Source organism: Hemicordylus capensis, chromosome 4 (genome assembly GCF_027244095.1).
Source record: "Hemicordylus capensis ecotype Gifberg chromosome 4, rHemCap1.1.pri, whole genome shotgun sequence".
In the NCBI taxonomy this organism is placed as follows: Eukaryota; Metazoa; Chordata; class Lepidosauria; order Squamata; family Cordylidae; genus Hemicordylus; species Hemicordylus capensis.
The window spans coordinates 165,937,995-165,958,315 of NC_069660.1; the positions used below are offsets into that span (position 1 = coordinate 165,937,995).

Sequence of the window (20,321 nt, forward strand, 5' to 3'; positions counted from 1 at the left end):
TTGGGGGCAGTAAGTGGATCTGCCCCAAAGGAGTGGGCTGGGCTGGTAGATAGTGCCTAATGGGTGGAGACTACCACCCGTCCCCAATTTCAGAGTGATTGGGCAGAGGGGTGAATTTTGGTGAATTTATGAGGTTTGTCTTCATAAGGTGAAGTGTGCTAAATTGATTACTTCCTCATATTATTCACAGTAAAGGAAAGTGTGAAAAAGTGAAAGTGGGGTCATGAGAGTTGTTTAATTGAAAAAAATCTCATTTGCTATGATAGAATGAGAATTCACACCTCAGAAGTTTTTAGGCACTACCACCCCACCCCACTCCTTTTGCCCAGATCCCATGCTATGCCCCCGAACTGCCCCAAAGTCACTAAAACTTCAAAAAATCGCCAAAAATCAACCATGAACCGAATCACCTGAATTTTTTGGGTCCGAAATTCGGGTGATTCGGCTCATGCCCGAAAAATATCGGGGGACATCGGGGGTGATTCGGTTCGGCCCCGAATCACCTGAAATTGTTCGTTTCGGGCACAGATCGTTCTGTGCCCGAAATTTTTTGCACATCCCTAAATGTAGCCCAATTTATACCCAGGGTAAAAAAAAAAAAATCACTATTTGCATCGGCTTTTTGAGACAAATTCGAGTTTGCAGTAAAGACTCCCAGTAAAATCGCAGTAAAGCCTGCTGTGTGTAAAAGTCCCAGGCAACACAAACACTAGCATTTGGGTTGTGTGTGCTGAGTGGCAGTCAAATGACCCCCCCCCACACACACACACACCCCTGCAATTAAAAAAACACTAAAATTGGAACATGGAGAAGATGTCAGGACATCCAGGAAGAACATTGGAAAGTGTGGGTTCTTGGTGTGTGTTCCTTCTTAATCAAGTGGGCTGGTTAGCGGGGGAGGGAAATATCATCTGATCTGGCCCAAAGGCAGGGCCAGCTTGGTCTCCCAGGCTAAAGAATTCTACAGTCCATCATTACTGAGAAGGCCCCATCTATCCACCCTTTGTACTTTGGATGGTGATGGGATCACAGCAGGGTCTCCATGTTGATCAAAAAGTAGAGATATATTTAAATCCTTTTGTGATGTTTTTGAAGTATGTGTGTGTGTGATGTTCAATCCTTGGCATTTGTTGCCAGATGTGAAGATTCTTATATATGTGTGAGAATCAAGAGACTCTATCTGAGGTATGAGCTCATTTTTACTCATTTATTCATATACAAATATATAAGAGTTCAGGATCAATGGGACAGTATTGTTGCTTCTGTGCTGCAAAAGAGAATTATGCTTGTTTCCAATGGTAGCCGTGATGTAGTTTCAAGTCATTGCACAACTGCCCTGCTGCACAACACCAGCAGGGCTGCCTTTCACCTTGTGTAGAAGCCCCAGCATGGGATGTCAGCCAAGAACCTTGAGGCTCTTAGACAAGAATTCCAAATCAATCATCTGGCTGTACTGCCTTGGCATCTCCAGTCAAAGGACCTCAGGTAACAGAGCTGAGAAGGGATCTGCCTGAGGCCATGGAAAGCAACTGGCAATCAGAGGGAAACAGTACTGGGCTAAATAGACCCATGGTTTCATGCAACATCTGTTTATATATTAACTTTTGTAAGTCACCCTGAGAGGTTTTTGACCTGAAGGGTAGGATCAAAACAGAATAAATAAATATCTGTAAAGAAAGAGATGCTGTAATTAATTAAACAATTCTTTCATGCAGTGAACTTTCCTCCTGGAAAGTTTTGTGTGCTGAGCATTCTCAGTAAGAACTATGAATGCATCAACATTAGTGTCCTTTAGTGCTGCTAAGACATTGCTTTTCCATAATTAGCTGGAAATTGAGAAAAATTCAAAAATTAATTGCACATTCAAAAGATGTGCAATTAATCCAACAGCAATATCTCCCGAGAGTCAAGATGCTCCTATAACATTTATTTAGAAGTTCAGCGTTCAGCAAAGATCCCTGGCAACTTCAGTCAAAAGTAACTATTAAGCTACTTTTATAAGTGGTAGCTATCTCCTCCTGTTGAGCAGGTTTGGAGGATCAGTGATGAATGATTAGCTGATTAATTGCCCCTTGAATAGCCTCTCTTATTTGCCCCATGTTAGTTTCTGTTTCAGTGAAGGGCAGGGGCTTTATTTTATTGACTTTCTTTCATTTTTTCAAAGAGGAAAAGTGTTATTTTACTATTTTAAAAAAAGAAAGGAAAAAATGAGTTGTTGACCACACACACACACACACACACACACACACACGAAGTTGAGGCTATTTATCACTGATTCCCCAGCTGTGCCCAACAAGAAACAATAAAATGGACTAAACATGTGAATGGAAAGAAAGGAAAGACTGTGTGGTTGAGTCGGTGTTGACTCCTGGCAACCACAGAACCATGTGGTTTTCTTGGTAGAACACAAGAGTGGCTTACCATGAGAGCCATGAAAAACTTACTAGTCCTTTGCCTGTCTACACTGGACAGTCCAGTGGTGCAATTGCATTTCATTTGTTATCTGAGCAAAGAAGCACCGTTAACAAATGGCGATTCTCTTTATTTATCAAGGGAGAGCAACTGGCCCTATCCATCCCCAGCACAGCATCCCTCCAGGGGCTGTTGCTTGTGTCTGTTTTATGCTTCTTCTTTAGATTGCAAGCACTTTGAGGACAGGGAGCCATTTTATTTATATCTATGTAAACTGCTTTGGGAACTCTTGTTGAAAAGCGATATATAAATATTGGTCCTATTCGTATTTGTCATATTCATTTTTTTAAAACCCCACAAAGCTGAAAAAAACATAGAAGGGCAACACAGAGAACACTGGAATATGTTCATGATGTCAACTGTTTGCTCTGTAGAAAGAGAATGAATTGATGTTCATTCACAGAAAATAGGCAAAAGTAGAAGTAAGCAATCCTTGTCCTATAAGCGGTAGCTAGAATCTTCTGAGAAATAAACCCACCTCATCATAATGCCATCTACTTATCCTTTTCTCTCTCTCTCTCTCTCTCTCTCTCTCTCTCTCTCTCTCTCTCTCTCTCTCTCTCTCATATCTCTCTTCTGTGTCTAGGCTTTCATCCTGACTCCTTGTCCAAACCAGCTAGCTTCTCTTTGGCTCCATTTGCCTCAGGGGGCTGCTCTTTCCCGCCTTTTGCGCCTCCTCCAGCCCATACTCCACTTCTTGGCTACTGCAGAACACCGGCCTTCTCACTGGCCGAGGCACAGCAAGAGTTGCAGATGCTGCAGAAGCAGCTAGGAGAAAGTGAGCACTTTGGCCTTGGCGCCCCATCCTGCTCTGTGTCTTTCTGGCATGTACCTATAATGCATGGCTTGATGCGCAGCAGCCTTTGCAAAGTGTGACTTCACCATTGCCTGGAGCCAAGAAGCTCACACTGGCTCCCTGCTTGTGTGCTAGATCAAGCAGGTTGATCTGGAAGAGGGCAAGTCAGGAGCCCTGTGGCACAGCAGGGGTTGGATGGGGCCACCTTTTGGTTCTGGCTTCAATTCTGTGACCATATTCTTCACAGGTGAAATGCATGTTATACATTGGCTGTCTATGATACAGATAGCCTTTCCAATACATGTAGGCAATTTCCTCCAGTAAGCGAGGAGAAGTTGCTGAGAAGCACATCTCTATACTGTGGACAGAGAGATATCTGCACACATCCCTTGGAAGGTAAAAGAACTCCAAAGGGAGCGAGGAAATTGATGGAGCACCAACAGAGCAGGGATGTAGCTATAATTGAGCAGATGGGTTCAAAGAACCTGGGGCCCCCAGCTCCTGAGGGGCCCCCAGATCCACCCCTCTCTATTTTCTTCATTATCTCCCTCATCTGGCGGGGCCACCAGGGAGACGAGCAAACACGGGCCTCCTCTCCCTTAGCTATGCCCCTGCAACAGAGGTAGTGTTGTGGGCAGGTTTGCTGGATTACAGGGCTCCATAAGAACAGCCCTGCTGGATCAGGCCCAAGGCCTATCCAGTCCAGTATCCTGTTTCACACAGTGGCCCACCAGATGCCTCTGAGAAGCCCACAGGCATGCCCTCTTTCTTGCTGTTGCTCCCTTCTTTTTCTTGAAATCTCCAGGGTTACTTTTTAATTAGCTGCCCCCACATCCATCTCTTCCTTTGATCAACTAGGAGACATCCTCTGTTTCCAGCAGAAACACCCCACCTTGCTCTGATCTGACAGGCACTACCCTTAGCTTCTAGGTTGTGTCTCCTGCAGTGTAGGGCCTGATCCTTAGGAGTCCTGACAACCCTAACTGTGTGCATGGTTGGAAAGCAGAAAGAGGAATACAGGAAGAGGAGAGAAGGGGATTCAGATGAGAGAAGCCTGGAAACTGAGAAACTCCTGGCAAGTGAGCAGGAAGGGAGCTCCCATCTTTAAAGAGCCAAATGCTGTGCTTGGAGAGGGGATAATGGCTTTGCCCAAGTGCAGGAGTAAAAGTATGGGTGCACATAGGGAAGAAGGCTCATAGCTTGGCTCTCTGCTGTCCCGCAGTCAGAGATGGCAATCAGAGCTTTCTCTCATTGCTGGGGATGGCTTTGCTTGATTATATCCCCATTTCCTCACCTGCCCCATCTTAGGCTTTGAAAGGCGGCAAGCCGTAGTCCTTTCTCACCCTGTTAATTGCTAAAGCTCTTTGTGGCTAGGACACACAAATGCATGTCTGCTTACTTGTAAGATTGGCTTTTTAATCTTGTTTATGTTTGTGTTTATGGCATTTTTACACCTCCCCTCCCTTCTTCCAAGGAACTCAGGGCAGTGGTCATGGGCCCTCTCTGCCCTTTTATCCTCACAACATCCTGTGACATAGGTTGGGCTAAGAGACTGTGATGAGTCCAAGGTCACCCAGCCAGTTTTGTGGTTAGAAAGGGGCATTTGATCCCGGGTCTTCCTTCTACTACCACACTAATTTGGCAGTAATTTCTTAATCAGCCCATTGCATCTTGGGATATATTTGCTCACAGTAGGCCAGTTTCCTACAAGTCTAGGCAGTTCTAGATCTGTGGACTACAGAGGGGTAGACTGGCTATTGTTGCCTTCAAAAGGGGGAGGGTTCAGAGGCGCTCTTACCCCTGGACTTCTGGGCCAAAGGCCAGGGCCTCCACAGCCCCCCAAATCCTCTTTAGTCTGCCCCGGGTGATGTGGTCACCCAGCCAAGCCTGATGATGCTTAATTTCCAGGGGAGGGGACCTCCAATGGCTTTTAGGTCCAGGCTCCAAAATTACCTAGCTGCATCTCTTCTAGGGTTGGCCTGATGCAGGCAGGACTCAGGGAGGACAGACATAACATTTAGTGTTCCCTCTAAGGCATGCACTCATGTGCATGCACACAAGTTTTCTGAGGTCCACTCAGTTAATTTTAGATCCCACTCGGGTTGAATCAGGAAGGCCACATTCTGAATGCACATGTGCACACACTGCCTTGATACAGAACAAAAGTCATTCTGTGCACAGATGAAAAAAATTAGAGGGAACACTGATAACATTGGTCCTCTCTTAGACTTTATCTGTTTTGGTTGATTATCTGCATCTGCTGTTCACTTAAACACACACACAGAATGCAGTCACAGATCTCTGGAGTCTCACCTAGTTTGACCCTGAGTTGGCTAAAGATCATCTTTGCTTTCCAAAAATTTGGCACCAGTGGGGCCCTTCTTTCAGTGTAGAGTTAAAGCCTTCCTTGTCCCCCAACCACAGTCCTGATCCATGCTACACTTTACTCAGTCAAAAGCAAGCCCATCAGCCCTTTCAGGGCCGTAATACCACATGTAGTTTGGCCCTCAGTCATTGGCAAATGTACAGCTGAAAGGAAGGCCCAACTGTGCCTTCCTACCGAAACCAAGGAGTAACAGATTTTGTCCATAGCACCTACTTTTCTTTACCCTTCAGTGATATGGTGGTCTCAAGAGAGCAGCCTGGTTTCAAATCCCACTATAAAGTTTGTGAGGCAGCAGGATTTCCCCTGAAACCAGAGAAATCCCCACCCGAAAGAAGCAGAAAGAAAATTTCTGTAGGAATAGTACACAATATAGCTAGTTTCTGTCTGTCAATGCCTGTGCATGTGTCATGAGAGGGGAAGGCAAAGGTAACCCTGGAATAGGTCTCCTAATGAGGAAGAGACCCACCCCTTTCTCAGTCCTTACTCCAGGCAACACCTGCTGTGTTGGGTTTTCTCCTTCTCTTCTATAGAAGAGCACTTCTATAGCATTGGGCTTAGCAGTGTCTGGTCCTGCTTTTTCTGACTGACTTGTGTCCCCTCTGCCTAGGTGTAAGCCTCCCAGCACTGTCGTCAGCAAAGCCAGAGTCTCTGGCTAGCCCTTTTTCTGCAGGCAGCCCTGCTTTCTCTTCCAAGCACTGCCTCCAGGCCTGCCATTATGTTCCTGAGTCATTTCCTCTGCATAATTCTGCCACGTGGAACAGGAAACCTAGGGAGACCATGGGGAAGAACAGGCCCTCCTGGAATATGCCTCATTTCAGACAGCCTCAAGAGGGACTTACTTGTGGAAGTCTGCCATCGTGCTCCTCAGCAAACATCTCTAGTCAGCAGCTTTCAGGTAAAGCCTGTGGTTCTACCCTCTTTGTACAGGAAATGGGGGAATTTTGCAAAGCTGTGCCATTCTTATCAGCAGGGGCGTAACTATAATAGGGCAAGGGGAGACAGTTGTCTGGGGGCCCACTGCCTTGGGGGGCCCCCAGAGGCAAGTCACATGACTGACTCCCCCAGCCACGCACCCGCCCGGGCTTCCTTCAGTTGTTTTCATCCTCCAAAATTGACGCGAGTGTTAACACCTGGAGCTACCAGAACAGCATGTCTTTCTCTAGTACCATCAAATGACTTGCATCGTCCACAATTTACAAAACCTTTTAAAAAATAATTTAGGATGATGTTCTATTGTGGCACATAGGTGTTCGATAGATAGATAGATAGATAGATAGATAGATAGATAGATAGATAGATAGAACTTCATTGAGTGGGAGCCATTTTAAAATCTTGTCTCTGGGCCCACTCCAACCTTGCTACGCCCCTGCTTATCAGCCACTTTTGATGTTGCTAAAGTTGCCCACAGTGCAATCGGTTTTTCAGGCTCTAGTGATATCTGCCACGGGGTAACCACACCTTTTCCAGGTAGCAATGGCTATTATAATTTTTACAGAGAACTCAGCAAGGGGAGGAAAGTACATCCAGGATTATCTGAGCCAGAGAAAAGGTGTGAATTTACTGGGAGGAGGGACTGGATCAAATAAAGGATATGAACGAATAGGTACCCACATATTAATGATGAGTGAGTTTCCTGGCTCAGCCTCCAAAATAAAGTTTTGTACTTTTTAAGATGGCATCAGTCAGGTCCACAATTTTCATTCTTGGAGACTGGGGTGTCTGATTCTTCTCAATGCTCATGCCTGCTTAAAATATGGATTATGATAATGCTAGGCATGAGCATCTAGTCTAGTCTCCGATGCCATGGATTCTCCAGAGCATCAAAATTAGGCCAGGTCTTAGCCCTGATTCTGAGCTTCCTCTGCTTCCATCCTCCTATGCTGCATGTGCATAGGTGCTGATTTACTAGAGGAGCATTTGTCTGAGATCCGGATACTGCGCCAGCGCCTGGAGGAGTCCATCTGCACCAATGATCGCCTGCGGGAGCAGCTGGAGACCCGTCTGGCCTCTGTGTCAAAAAGCAATGGTAAGGGTGCTTTAATCTAAAACCTGTTGATGGCTGGCCGTGCTTGGCCATTCAGTGCCCTGATGACTGACTGAGGATAGAGATGGCAACAAGGGGGTGGGATACCTTTGGAGACCCAGAGTGGGGGGAAACAAAGAAAAATACCTTCAAAAGAGAGAAGCATAAATACATATACATAGATGCTGTTAGAGGCTTAGAATCACATCTATGCTGTTAGAGGCTTAGAATCACATCTATCCCGATGATTCAATATATCTAGATATGCATGGAGGGGAGAGGGTGGTAGATTGTTTTAACTGAGTGGACATGATACATGGTTTTAACTGATACTTGGTCCTGTTGAAATGTCCCTTGGTGATCAGTAGATCCCTCTCCCTTGGTTTAATTCAGATGATACACACCTCTCAAACATAGAGATGTGGCAGCAGATACCTAGAGACCTCAGAGATAAAATCTAGAAGGTTTGGATTGTATTTATGCTTCTCTGTTGGTGCGGGTCAGGGTGTTATTTATTTTGCTTTTTGCATTCTGGATAGGAATGGAGCATATTCTTTGGTGAACTTAAGTTTGCTCAAGAAGATGGGGAGCCAGCATGAAGTCTCAGCTACCGCTCTGAGAGACGCTGCCAACAGTTGACATCCTGACTAAGGAAGTGTGCAAGGAAGGACTGCCAGGGAGCCCTTGTGCCTCTCCCCCAGCCCCCCTGCAGTGCACTCACTGTTGCACAAGAGCCACAGGCATCCGGAGTGTCCATTGCACTTTGGAACTGTCAGAAACACATCACTAGACCCTCAGTGACAAGTCCCCCATCAAAGAGAGTGCTTCTGGAGAGCACTCTGAACTCTCACGGCTCTTGTGCAACAGTGAGCCCAGTGGGGCTGGGGGAGTTTCTCAAGGGCTCCTGGTGCATCCCTGCAGGTCCTCCTTATGCAGGCTCAGTCAGTCAGAGTGTCAGCCAGTCGTAGTTTGCGGTCTGGGGCAAAAACCAGTGTGTGTTGTGACAACAAGCAGGGAAATATGCTGATCTCCTGAAAATTCTGCTTTATGCCTTAAGACTAAAGTAGTATATATTTCAGCAGGGACAGCTGGAACATGAAGCTGCAGAATTGGAATTCATTAACCATTTTGACATTCTTGCACCATTTGCCATTTCAGCAATACATTAGTACTCCTCCTTTGATGCTCCAGCCCCCACTTGCATGCATATTATGGTGAAATGAGGCAAAAAGTGTGTGTGTGTGTGTGTGTGTGTGTGTGTGTGTGTGTGTGTGTGTGTGTGTGGTGCACGTGTGTGTGTGTGTGTGTGTGTGTGTGTGTGTGCACCATTCACATTTGACAGATAATGCATATATTTGAAACACAGGAGGTAGCATCCAGACTAGTTAGTCATGACAAAGTACCATTTAAATCAATAAGATAAATTAGTCATGGCTAACCTAAGCCCCATTCATTTCAATTGAGTTTAATCATGACTAACTAGTCTGGATGCTGCTCACATCTTTGTACCTGAATGCAAAATAATCTTATAAGAGATATTCCACAGATTTTCTCCTAAGCAAAGACTTCTCTGAGCTTAACCATTAGGAGGCAAGGGGCCCCTGGGGCCCAGCCACATGCTCAGAGGCAGCCTGCCTGCCTTACGAAGTAAACTCATGGAAGCAATCAGAAGTCAAGCCATGAGAGGCTCACCTACAAGAGGCAGGGAGCAGAATACCAAAACTAGGCCGCGGAGTGCCTGCAGGAGTAGAAGCAATGGAGGAGTGAAGTCATGCTGTGTGCAGATAGATGAAACTTGGGGTGTGCATGAACCAAAATTTGAGGTTCACTTTGGATTCAGACTGAATTCAAACCCAACTACTTGTCCGTGAACCAGTTTGGTTGAACCAACTGGCTGGTCCAGTCTGTTCGACTGAACCAGTCCAGCAGTTTGAGGGGTGTTGCTTGTAAATGGAAATTTGTTGAGGATTCCCCTTTACAAGCAAAGAGGTGGGGGAATCCTTGAACATTCTTTTAAAGGGCAGCTGGGGATGGCAGTGGTGAGAGAACACCTTTAAAAGCAGATTAAGGTTCTTACTGGCCCGGCGGCTGCCCCTCAAAGCCCCCCTGGTGCAGCCCAAACATGTCCCGCTCCCTCCAGCAATCCACCTGCGCAATGGCAGCGTGGTTCCAGCCTCTACAGATGTGCACAGATATATGGGTGGGTTGCTGGAGGGAGTGCCACACGTGGGCTTTAGGGGTGGAAGTTGCTGCCGGGCCCGTTAAAGACCGTACTTTACTTTTAAATGTGCCACCCTCGGACACCCTTTAGAAGACTTTTCAAGAATTCCCCCTCTCCTTTGCTTGTAAAGGGGAATCCTCACTGGATTCCCCTTTACAAGCATAGCCCTTCGATCCTGAACTGGCCCGCCATGGACTGGGCTCGGTTTGGTTTGATCGTTGACCGGACTGCCTCTGGTACATTCAAACCAGCCCAGTTTTGAATGTCAAACCAACCCAGTTTGAGGCAAAACGCTTTGTGGTTGAATGGTTCAAACCGGCCCAGTTCAAGGGGTCAAACTGGCCCAGTTTGAGGTGAACCCGTTCAGGATTGAACAGTTCATGCACACCCCTAGATGAAATGTGCCTCCAGGAGCTGCAAACAGGGACTGCAGTGGAATTTCTTCAGAACAAGGGGATGGAAGAAGTGTTGAAAGGGGAGGGAAGAGGGTGAGTTCCTGGAGCTCCACATCTGTCAGTGACCTCATTTCCGAACCTCAGCCAGTTTGTTGGTCTGACTGCGAGTGCAGCAGCTCTGGGCTTGTGCATGTGTATGTGGGGAGCAGGAGGAGTAACCTTCACCAGGACAACTGATGTCAAAAAGAGGGGATCCTAGTGTAGAGCCTGCCACAGGGCAGAGAGGCATCTGGAAATCCCCATTCCTGAGCTGCTCAGGGTTGAACTACTCTGTGCTGCAGGGTCATCTTCTAACATCTCTGCCCAAGGGCTGGAGGCTGCTTCCCAGCTTCCCAGCAAGTCCCAGGCCCTGCAAGAGGATAACAAGAGTCTGCAGCTTCAGTTCCAGCTCAGTCGCCTGGCTGCAGGTAGGAAGGGGGAAATGGAAGCAGGGTGGCAGCAAACTCTTCTTCTGGCTGCTTTGGTGGAAGGGGGGCCTTCTGCCACACATACTGGCCATGAGTGCTACAAATGACAGGCACATGTTATCCCTACTGGAATCAAAAGAATGTATTCGCAACTTCAGTAAAGCTTGGTGGTACACTAGATATAATGCTGAGTCTAGATCAGGGATGGGGAACCTTGGCCCTCCAGCTGTTTTTGAACTACAGCTCCCAACATCCCTAGTCAAAAACAGCTGGAGGGCCAAGGTTCCCCACCCCTGGTCTAGATCTTGCACACACCATTCTGCACACATTCTCTCCATTGTAATATTGCGATAGGATTAGAGTGAGACCTTCTTCAGAGGCATGACACTAACTATTGTGACTGCAAAATGCAGGTATTGAAGAGCCAAATACTTAGCTAGTTATCAGACTTTAGTCACTGACTGAGCAGAGAGCAGCCCTAGCAGATTAGTTTCCTACAGGCTTCTTTTTCAATTAGGTAGGTTGGGAGTGGGGATATTGCTCCTGATTTTGGTAGGGAGCTTAATAATCTCCAAGTTTGATCATCTCTACTGCCAAACTGTGTCAGGGAGGGAAGAGAGAAAGTTGGGGGTGGAGGGGTGGAGATGCAGCTCAGCACCAGTAAGTGAGTCATAACTTTGAAAGAAGAATTTGTTTGGACACTGGCATCAAGGCCAGCCTCCCTTCAAGGGCTCCAGAAACTGAGACTTCTTCCAATTCTGTAAAAAACATTGTTAAGAAAATATAATGGCAAGGCAATAGAACTTTGTTTGAGAGGCCTTGATCAAGTATACGCAAGATAAGCCCACCCATGAAAGTCTCTCTCAACATCCAGATCTGAAGGAAGCTCTACATGTGTCTCATTCAAAACTGCGTGATGGAGAGGTTGAACTGGAAGAGCAGCGGGCTAAGCAGCAGCGGCTGCAGGAGGAGATCTGGGGCAAGCAGCAGGATCTTGTACAGCTCCAGGAGAAGTGTCTGACTCTGCAAAAGAACAATTCCAGGTGGGACAAACAGAATTGCCAGCAGTCAGCTAATGAAGAGAAGGGCAATGAGGGAGGCAGAACATCTCAATACCACAATGCTTTTATGAACATGGAAGCTACCTTTGAAGAGCGTGGGGCAGGGGGAGGGCAAGAGAGTGGGGCAGGGGGAGGGGGAGGGCAAGAGAGTGGGGCAGGGGGGAGGGGAAGGGCAAGAGAGAGTGAGGCAGGGGGAGGGCAAGAGAGTGGGGCAGGGGGAGGGGGAGGGCAAGAGAGAGTGGGGCGGGGGGAGGGCAAGAGAGAGTGGGGCGGGGGAGGGCAAGAGAGTGGGGTGGGGGAGGGCAAGGAGGAGGATAAGAGAGTGGGGGAGGGTAAGAGAGAGTGGGGCAGGAAGGAAGGCAAGAGAGAGTGGGGCAGGGGGAGAGGGGTAGGGCAGGAGAGTGGAGCAGGGGAGGGGAGGGAGGGCAAGAGAGAGTGGGGCAAGGGGGAGAGGGGGAGGGCAGGAGAGAGGAGCAGGGGGAGGGGGAGGGAGGGCAGGAGAGACTGGGGCAGGAGGATGAGAGAGAGGGGAGAGAGGGCAAGAGAGAGTGGGCCGGGAGGGAGGGAAGGGGGCAAGAGAGAGTGGGCCGGGAGGGAGGGAAGGGGGCAAGAGAGTGGGGTAGGAGAGAGCGGAAGAGGGGCAAGAGTGTGGGGCAGAAGGGAGGGAGGGGGCGAAAGCCAGCCCCAAAGAACGCACAGATGCTCTGTGCGGGTTGGCTAGTTTTCTTTAAAATTGCCTGCTTGCTCATTTCTTTTGAGGATTGAGTGATAGGTAACACCTATCATGCCCTACCACTCAACCCATTTTGATGTGCCTAGGAGCTACTCATGGGGAACAATGATGTGTTTCAAGTTTCCCCATTGTTCCCTATGTCTGAAAAACTTGAAACATTTTGAGTTTGTTTTGTCTTTTTCATGCGTATCCCTAATAACCAAAACAAAAATGGGTGAGCTAGCCCAAGCTCATGTAGGATTACCTTAGAAATAAACTATTTTCCAAAATATTGGAAGATAGCCCATTTTATTTCAAAGGCAAATTCAGATTTGGACAGAATCTGAATTAAATGCAATTGCAGCATCAGCCTTTCCAGTGTGACCTGGCACAATGCTTTTGAGGTGTCTCTCTGATACTGGCCCTTTAATTAGTCATTTCCTGGTTATTCCCAGCCATAATCAGCCCTTTGACTCATTGTTTCCTATTTGCAGTCCACACAATTTGTTTCTTAATTTTTATTTTGTTTTGTTTTATTATCACAGTTATGCAGGTTGTAATTACAAAAAAATAAAATAAAACTGGCACACAAACAGTGGATTGCTCAGGCTGCAAGTAGGAAACAACTAGTTACATAGGTAACAACTAATACTAGGAATTTTTTTTTTTTTTTAAGATTGAGAGACAACAGATAAAACAATGGATTGCCATGAGCATCCTCAGGACTTTTTCCAGTGGGTGGAAAGACTGCAATCTTCTATCCACTTAACTGGGAGTGAGCCCCTTGAGTTAAATGTGACTGGCTTAATTGCATCCCTTGCCCCCACTCCCCTGGGTACCCATGTGGATTGCCACTGTTTTTTAGAAGCAGTGCTGTCTGGAATCTCCATAATAATTGTGTGAATGAATGATCTTAATTCTGGAGAAAATGGCTAGTGTGGACACAACCATTATCTAACTCTTCATTACTTTGGAGATATTTTCTAGCTCCTTATAGTTAGTTTTCAAAAAGTGTATATTGAAAAGCTTACTTTTTCATAGGTGTTTCCTGAGCAATTATTATAACTAGCTGATCCCTGCACATTCACTGTCTTCTGTTCCCAACTGCCCGCTTCTCCCCCCAAACCAGGCCACTCCCCCCCCCACTCCCCTCCAGGCTGCTTCCCCCCCCCCTCTCCACCCATGGCTTCTGCCGCTGTCTCCTGACACCCACCTTCTCAGTGCAGCTGCCCGCTGGGCCCGTCGCCTCGCCACAGCTGGGCCCGCCGCCTCCTCCACACTGCGGCCAGGCTAAGTCTGCTGCCGCCACCGCTGCCTCCTCACAGCAACCATTGCCAGCCGCTGCCGCCGTCTCCCAGCCACAGCCGCCTCCCCACAGCCTCCGGGCCCGCTGCCGCCTCCTCAACATGGCCGGGCCTGCCGCCACCACCACCGCCTCACCTGCCTCTCCTCACTGCCATTAGGTTTAAGTCCGGCGAACAGCGAGCAACCGACACCCAGCCAATCAGACACCTCCTTCGCCAGCACACAGAGCCTTGCCACATCTCCACGCATGGCTGGTGGCTGGCCAAGAGAATTAATTATAACTAGCTGAACCTGCACAGAGCATCTGTGCGGTAGTTTACTTACTTTTTGGAATTTTGTTGAGGGGAGGACAGGAGAAAGACTGGGGCAGAAGCTGGGGGGAGGGGGAAATCACCAGCCCCAAAGATGCTCTGTGCGGGGTCAGCTAGTAGTAGTTCTTATTTATTTTTGTGGGGAGTGTGGCTACTGTTGACCCTCAAAATTTTTTTTTTTTTTTTGCTTTTAAAATTTTTTATTGGTTTTTACAATATCTTAACAATCCTGTTACATCTAATTAAGTAAATATTGACTTCCCGCTCACCAGTCTGCACGATTCATTAACTATACAAGTCAACCATTGCTATAGTAATTGAAAACATATATCCTACACATTGCAAACTCGATTTTACTCTACCCAATCTGCTATTATTACTAAATTTCAAACCCTGCTGAAAGGTCCATATTAGAAAAATAATTCTTTAAGTATAGTAAGAATGGTTTCCAATCTTCTTTAAAAGATTCCAAGTTTTCATCCCTTATCAGTACTGTAAGTTTTGCCATCTCAGCATATTCCAAAATTTTTATCAACCAATCTTCTTTTGAGGGCATTTCATTGTCCTTCCATTTCTGCGCATATACTATTCTGGCCGCCATGGTTGCATACATAAAAAATGTTAAGTTTCTTCAGAAAATTCTCCTTGCATTATTCCCAGCAGGAAGGATTCTGGCCTCTTAGGAAATGTCATTTAAAAATTTTTCTTCAACTCATTATATATCATATCCCAAAAGGCTTTTGCCTTCCCGCAAGACCACCACATATGAAAAAAAAAGTTCCTTCACATTTCCAACATTTGTTTGGAACATTTTTATACATTAATGCTAATTTTTTGGGTGTCAAATACCACCTATACATCATCTTGTAATAATTTTCTTTTAAAGTATAACATGCAGTGAACTTTAAATCCATTTTCAATAATTTTTCCCAAGCTGCCATATCTATATTGTGACCCACATCTTGAGCCCATTTTATCATAGTCGTTTTAACCACTTCATCTCTTGTCTCCTCCAAAAGCAACAGCTTATACATCTTAGAAACTAATTTTTCATCGTTTTCACACAGCTCCTGTATAAATCTCGACGTTTCATCCTAAAATCCAACTTTAAGACCCTTCTTATAGATTTCATTTAACTGATGGTACTGAAACCAGTTACTAACCAAATTTTGTACTTCGATTAGATTTTTTAATTTGCAGCCCTTTACTTGGAAACATAACAAATCCCTATAGGTACCCCATTCAGACTGCATATTTGTCTCTTTACATGCCAAAGCTTCAATCGGGGATAGCCATAATGGAGTTTTAGATTCCAACCATTTTTTATATTTTACCCACACTCTCATTAGACTCCTTCTTACATAGTGATTAAGAAAATCTTTATGCACTTTACTTTTATCGTACCACAGATATGAATGACATCCAAACCTTCTAGCAAATCCTTCCAGATCAAGTATTCTGGGATTTCTTAATGTTATCCATTCTTTTAACCACGTCAAACAAACAGCATCAAAATACAACCTTAAATCGGGCAGGGTAAGACCACCTCTTTCTTTAGCATCTGTTAAATTTTTAAATTTAGTTCTTGGTCTTTTCCCTTGCCAAACAAATTTGGTTATGTCCTTTTGCCATTGCTTGAAACAAGTTAACGTGTTAATTATAGGAATAGTCTGAAAGAGAAACAACATTTTAAGTAAAACATTCATCTTCACAACTGAAATTCTTCCCATTAAAGATAAGTTCATTCTAGTCCATCTTTGCAAGTCAGTTTTTACTGTATTCCATATTTTGATATAATTATTTAAAAACAACAAAGAGCTTTTGTTTATCAACCAGACGCCCAAGTTTTTAATTTTCTTCTCCACTTATTTCTGGTCCATATTTTTTGGCAACACCTTCGTTTTAGTCTTATTTATATAAAATCCGGCCAGTTGGCCAAATTGTTGTATTTTTTGCACGAGTCTTCCGATCTTCTCTAATGGATTTTCTAAAAAACACACCACATCATCTGCAAAGGCTCTAAGTTTATACTCCTGTTTCCCAACTTTCGGGCCTTGTATTTGATCATCTTCTCTAATATTTCTGCAAAGCACTTCTAGTACTAATATAAAAAGTAATGGGGAAAGTGGACAGCCTTGTCTAGTTCCTTTTTGTATTTTATAATTATCTGATAGTTCCCCATTTATAATAATTTTAGCGTATTGCTCTGAATGTATTGTCTTAATAGCCCTAATAAAATTATTACCAGCTCCCATTACATCCAGTAGCCTCCACATAAACTGCCAGGAGACATTATCAAATGCTTTCTCTGCATCCAGAAAGATCATAGCCATCTGTTTATCATTGTGTTTTTCGTAATACTCCAATACGTTCAGAACTGTTCTCACATTATCTTTTAATAGCCGTTTTGGCAAAAAGCTTGCTTGATCTTCATGAATAAAACATCTTAATACTACCTTCATTCTCCTTGCCAAAATGGCAGCAAAAAGTTTTTAATCATTATTTAAGAGTGAAATTGGCCTGTAGTTAAATTGCTTTAAATCTTGATCCGGTTTTGGAATTACTGCAATATTGGCATACTTCCATACTCCGGCATAATTCCTCTTTGCAAAATATCATTCATCGTCCATTGCAAAGGCTGTAATATTTGATCTTTAAAAGATTTGTAGTACGAAGCTGGTAACCCATTGGGCCCTGGCGCCTTATTAGCTTTGCTTTGATTTTTTACTTCTGTTATTTCCATTATTGATATCAGTGCATTCATAATTTCTATATGATCCTTAGAAAGTTTTGGAATATTTTGTGTCTTGAGAAATTTGTCAATTTTTATATCTTCTGCTTTGTTTCCTTTATATAATTCAGAATAGTATCTAAAGAATTCCCTTTTTATTTCCCTTTCATCATAGGAAAGCCCATTTTTTGTTGAAATCTTGGATATGCACTTATTCTTTTTCTCTCTTCTAATTTTCCAAGCCAACACTTGCCTGGTTCGTTTGCAAATTCAAATGACCTTTGCTTCACATATTTTAAGTTCCGTTCAACTTCATTTAATAGTAACATAGAGAACTGCTGCTGAAGCACTTTAATGACTTGAATAGTCGTCTTCTTGTCCTTTGCCCATAGAAGTTCTCTTTCTTTTTTAGAAATCTCCATCAATAATCCCTCTTTTTTCAGTCCCCTTTGTTTTTTAAAGTATGCATTTTGTTGTATAAAAAACCTCTCATAACCGCTTTTACTGCATCCCAAACTATTTTATTGTCCATTCCTTGGTTTAAATTCAGTCTGGGCAAGATATCCATTCTTTTCATACATGGCGTAATAGATTTGGATGTCCAGACCATATCTATCCTTGAATGAGATTTGTATCTTTCAGAGAAATAAGTATACTCCTTTGCATTTGAGTTTTTGATTCTCCACAAGTCATAGAGATCCATATGTTCTACTAAATCAAGAAAAGCTTTAGGTAGCCTGCCTTGCAGATTCCTTTTAGACGTATCAGATTCTCTATCCAAGGATGTAGAGACAACCCCATTAAAATCTCCCAGTAAAACTAAATTAGCATTCGATAACTCAGCCATCTTCTGTTCTAAATATTTATAAAATTCTACTTTTTTTTTCATTGGGTGCATAAATTCCAATTATCACCATTTTGATTCCGGAAACTAAGATTTCCAAAGCTAGCACCCTACCTTCTTCATCTTTAAAAATCAACTTAGGTTCAAATTGTTGTTTCACATAAAACACCACTCCTCTTTTTTTTTCCCCTGTCAGAGGAAACAAATTCTTATCCCAAGGTCTTATTAACCAAATATTTTCTATCTTGTTTTCTCATATGTGTCTCTTGTAAGCATACAATGTCCAAGCTTTGTTTTTTAAGAAAATGAAAAACTTTTACCCTTTTGGTTTTGTTATGTAATCCATTCACATTCCATGAAGCTATTTTATAATCCGTCTTGGCTAGTTAGAATTATGTGTTGAAGGCACTGGGTGCTCAGAAGTTAAAGTTTTTTTGTATTTCCGCCAAAATTCAACCCTCTAATTTTTATTTTGTGGTGGTGGTGGTGGTAGTCAAACTGGCTGTTGTCCCTCACAGTCCAGTGTTTTGGTTTCCATCCCCCCGCCCATCTCTTCATCCATCCATCCATCCATCCATCCATCCATGCATTCAATTTCTATACCACCCTCCCAAAAATGGCTCAGGGTGGTTTACAAACAAATAACGGTTTTACAAATAAATATGTTAAGATTCACATTTTGCAGTTTGTGCTTGCATTTAACTTAGGAGTTCTCCCTTCCCCTCCCCTGGACTCCCTCACAGAATTTCACCAATCTGCTAAAAACCCTTCCCCCCCACCACCAGTGCTTGCAATTGCAAATACTCAGAGCAGACCATACCCAACAGCTGTCAAACTCTCCTTCATTGAGTTTTGAAAGTGCCGAGGTTTGAAAAACACCACTCCACACATCAAGGGAAAGCGGCAGGGCATAACAGGCTTTTTTCAAAAGCCACTGGAAATAGAGGATTATTTTAAGTCGGACATAAATTGGACTAAGGCAGAATGCACAGCCTCAATTCAGGGGAAAACAGAGTTCTGCCTGTACTGGTCCATGATAGCCCGAAGGGACTTCGAAGTAAAGGCAGCTGATATGTGGACTCACACTCTCCATCCCAAAGGAGATTTGAACCAAAAGCCATGTGTGTAAAGTGATGTGTGTAGTTTACTGATGGAACTACACTGGCTGCCAATAGGTTTCCGGACAAAATACAAAATGCTAGTTATAACTTATAAAGCCCTGGGTATCTAAGAGAGTGTCTTCTTCACTACGAGCCACACCACCCATTGAGGTCATCTGAGGAGGTCCGCCTCCAGTTACCGCCAACTTGTTTGCTGGCTATACAGAGACGGGCCTTCTTGGTCGCTGCCCCAAGATTGTGGAATGTGCTCCCTGCTGAGATACGATCCTCCTCATCTCTGGCAATTTTCAAAAAGCACCTGAAAACCCATCTCAGCTTCCTAAATTTTTTTAGATTTTAATCTCTGGTTTATTTTTAAATTTTTAAATTTTAATTTTTTTGTATATGTTTTTAACTTATTTTATGCTATGATTAATCGCCCAGAGATGAAAGTTTGGGGTAGTGTACAGATCTGATAGATAGATAGATAGATAGATAGATAGATAGATAGATAGATAGATAAGCCTCCAGATCAGAAAGCAGAGCCTACATTTACCTTTTGACATCACATCTGCCTGCAATTTGCATTTTAAAAGATGCCATGACTGCACTCTTTAACTGAGTTACCCTTCCCCACCATCTCCATGCATGCTGCAGGGTTTTTTTTAGGGCAAACTCAGCTATTAACAAAAAATTATGAGCATCTTTAAGATGAGCTTTGACCACAGAACAGGAAAACAGGTACCCATTCAATTAAAACACATTTGTTTGGCCTGGCCTTTCAGGGCTTTAAAAATTTTTTTTAATTTTTAATTTGATTTAGGGTTTTTAATTACTTAACACCCCACCCCGGCCTTGTGTGGATGGGAGGGAGTTTGTCCCAGCCTGTCCTGCACAAAGCCCAGGAAGGGTTCCGTTTGACCCTTTTGGTCAAGGGGCGGGGTTTCGGCCAGGATCGACTGATCCCCGCTCCATTCTCTCTTTAGTTGGGGCCAGGCAATCAAAGGAGAAGGAGCTCTACCCTCCTTCCCTCCCCGGTACAGAGCGGGTCTAGCGACTGGCCGCCTGAAGGGGCCGAGTAGGAATTTTTTGCTCCCAACACATTGGCCACTGTTGGGGTTTTTTTCGCCTACTCCGTTCTGTGTCCTGGGTGCGTAGTTAGAGTTAGGTCAGCCACAATGGCAGGAACAGTGTGGGCGGGGTGGTAATTTGTGGGTTAGAACATCAGTGAGCATCCTTGGATATGTAAAAGGGGTGATTGGTTAATCGCTCCTTTGTAGCCTGTGCGGCACGGGGAGAATGATTGCCATGAACCCTGCTTCAGGACTTCTCCAACCTTTGGGTTGTGCGGTCCGGGGTGGACGAATGCCTAGAAGTATCCAGATCCTCTCTTACAGAAGGGGGGGGGGTCGGCTTTGAAGGAATTGGGTGGGGTGTACCTGCCCATTCCCGAGCCAGGGTGTGTCGCCCAGTAGGGCGCTGGGTAGGATCTCATAG

At 44.6% G+C, this 20,321-nt stretch overlaps 1 protein-coding gene across 12 annotated transcripts in view; it reads left to right on the plus strand.

Moving 5' to 3' along the window:
- The window catches only part of LOC128323928 (myomegalin-like), a 207,932-nt gene that overhangs the window by 172,451 nt on the left and 15,160 nt on the right, over positions 1–20,321 (plus strand). For 10 of the 12 annotated variants that reach the window (XM_053247878.1, XM_053247875.1, XM_053247874.1 and 7 more), the window contains 5 exons: positions 3,059–3,250; positions 6,262–6,549; positions 7,549–7,680; positions 10,635–10,760; positions 11,635–11,803. In XM_053247878.1, the coding sequence (XP_053103853.1) occupies positions 3,059–3,250; positions 6,262–6,549; positions 7,549–7,680; positions 10,635–10,760; positions 11,635–11,803 (907 nt within the window). The remainder of the gene's footprint in view (positions 1–3,058; positions 3,251–6,261; positions 6,550–7,548; positions 7,681–10,634; positions 10,761–11,634; positions 11,804–20,321) is intronic. The other 2 variants (XM_053247872.1, XM_053247873.1) reach the window with 2 other exon arrangements.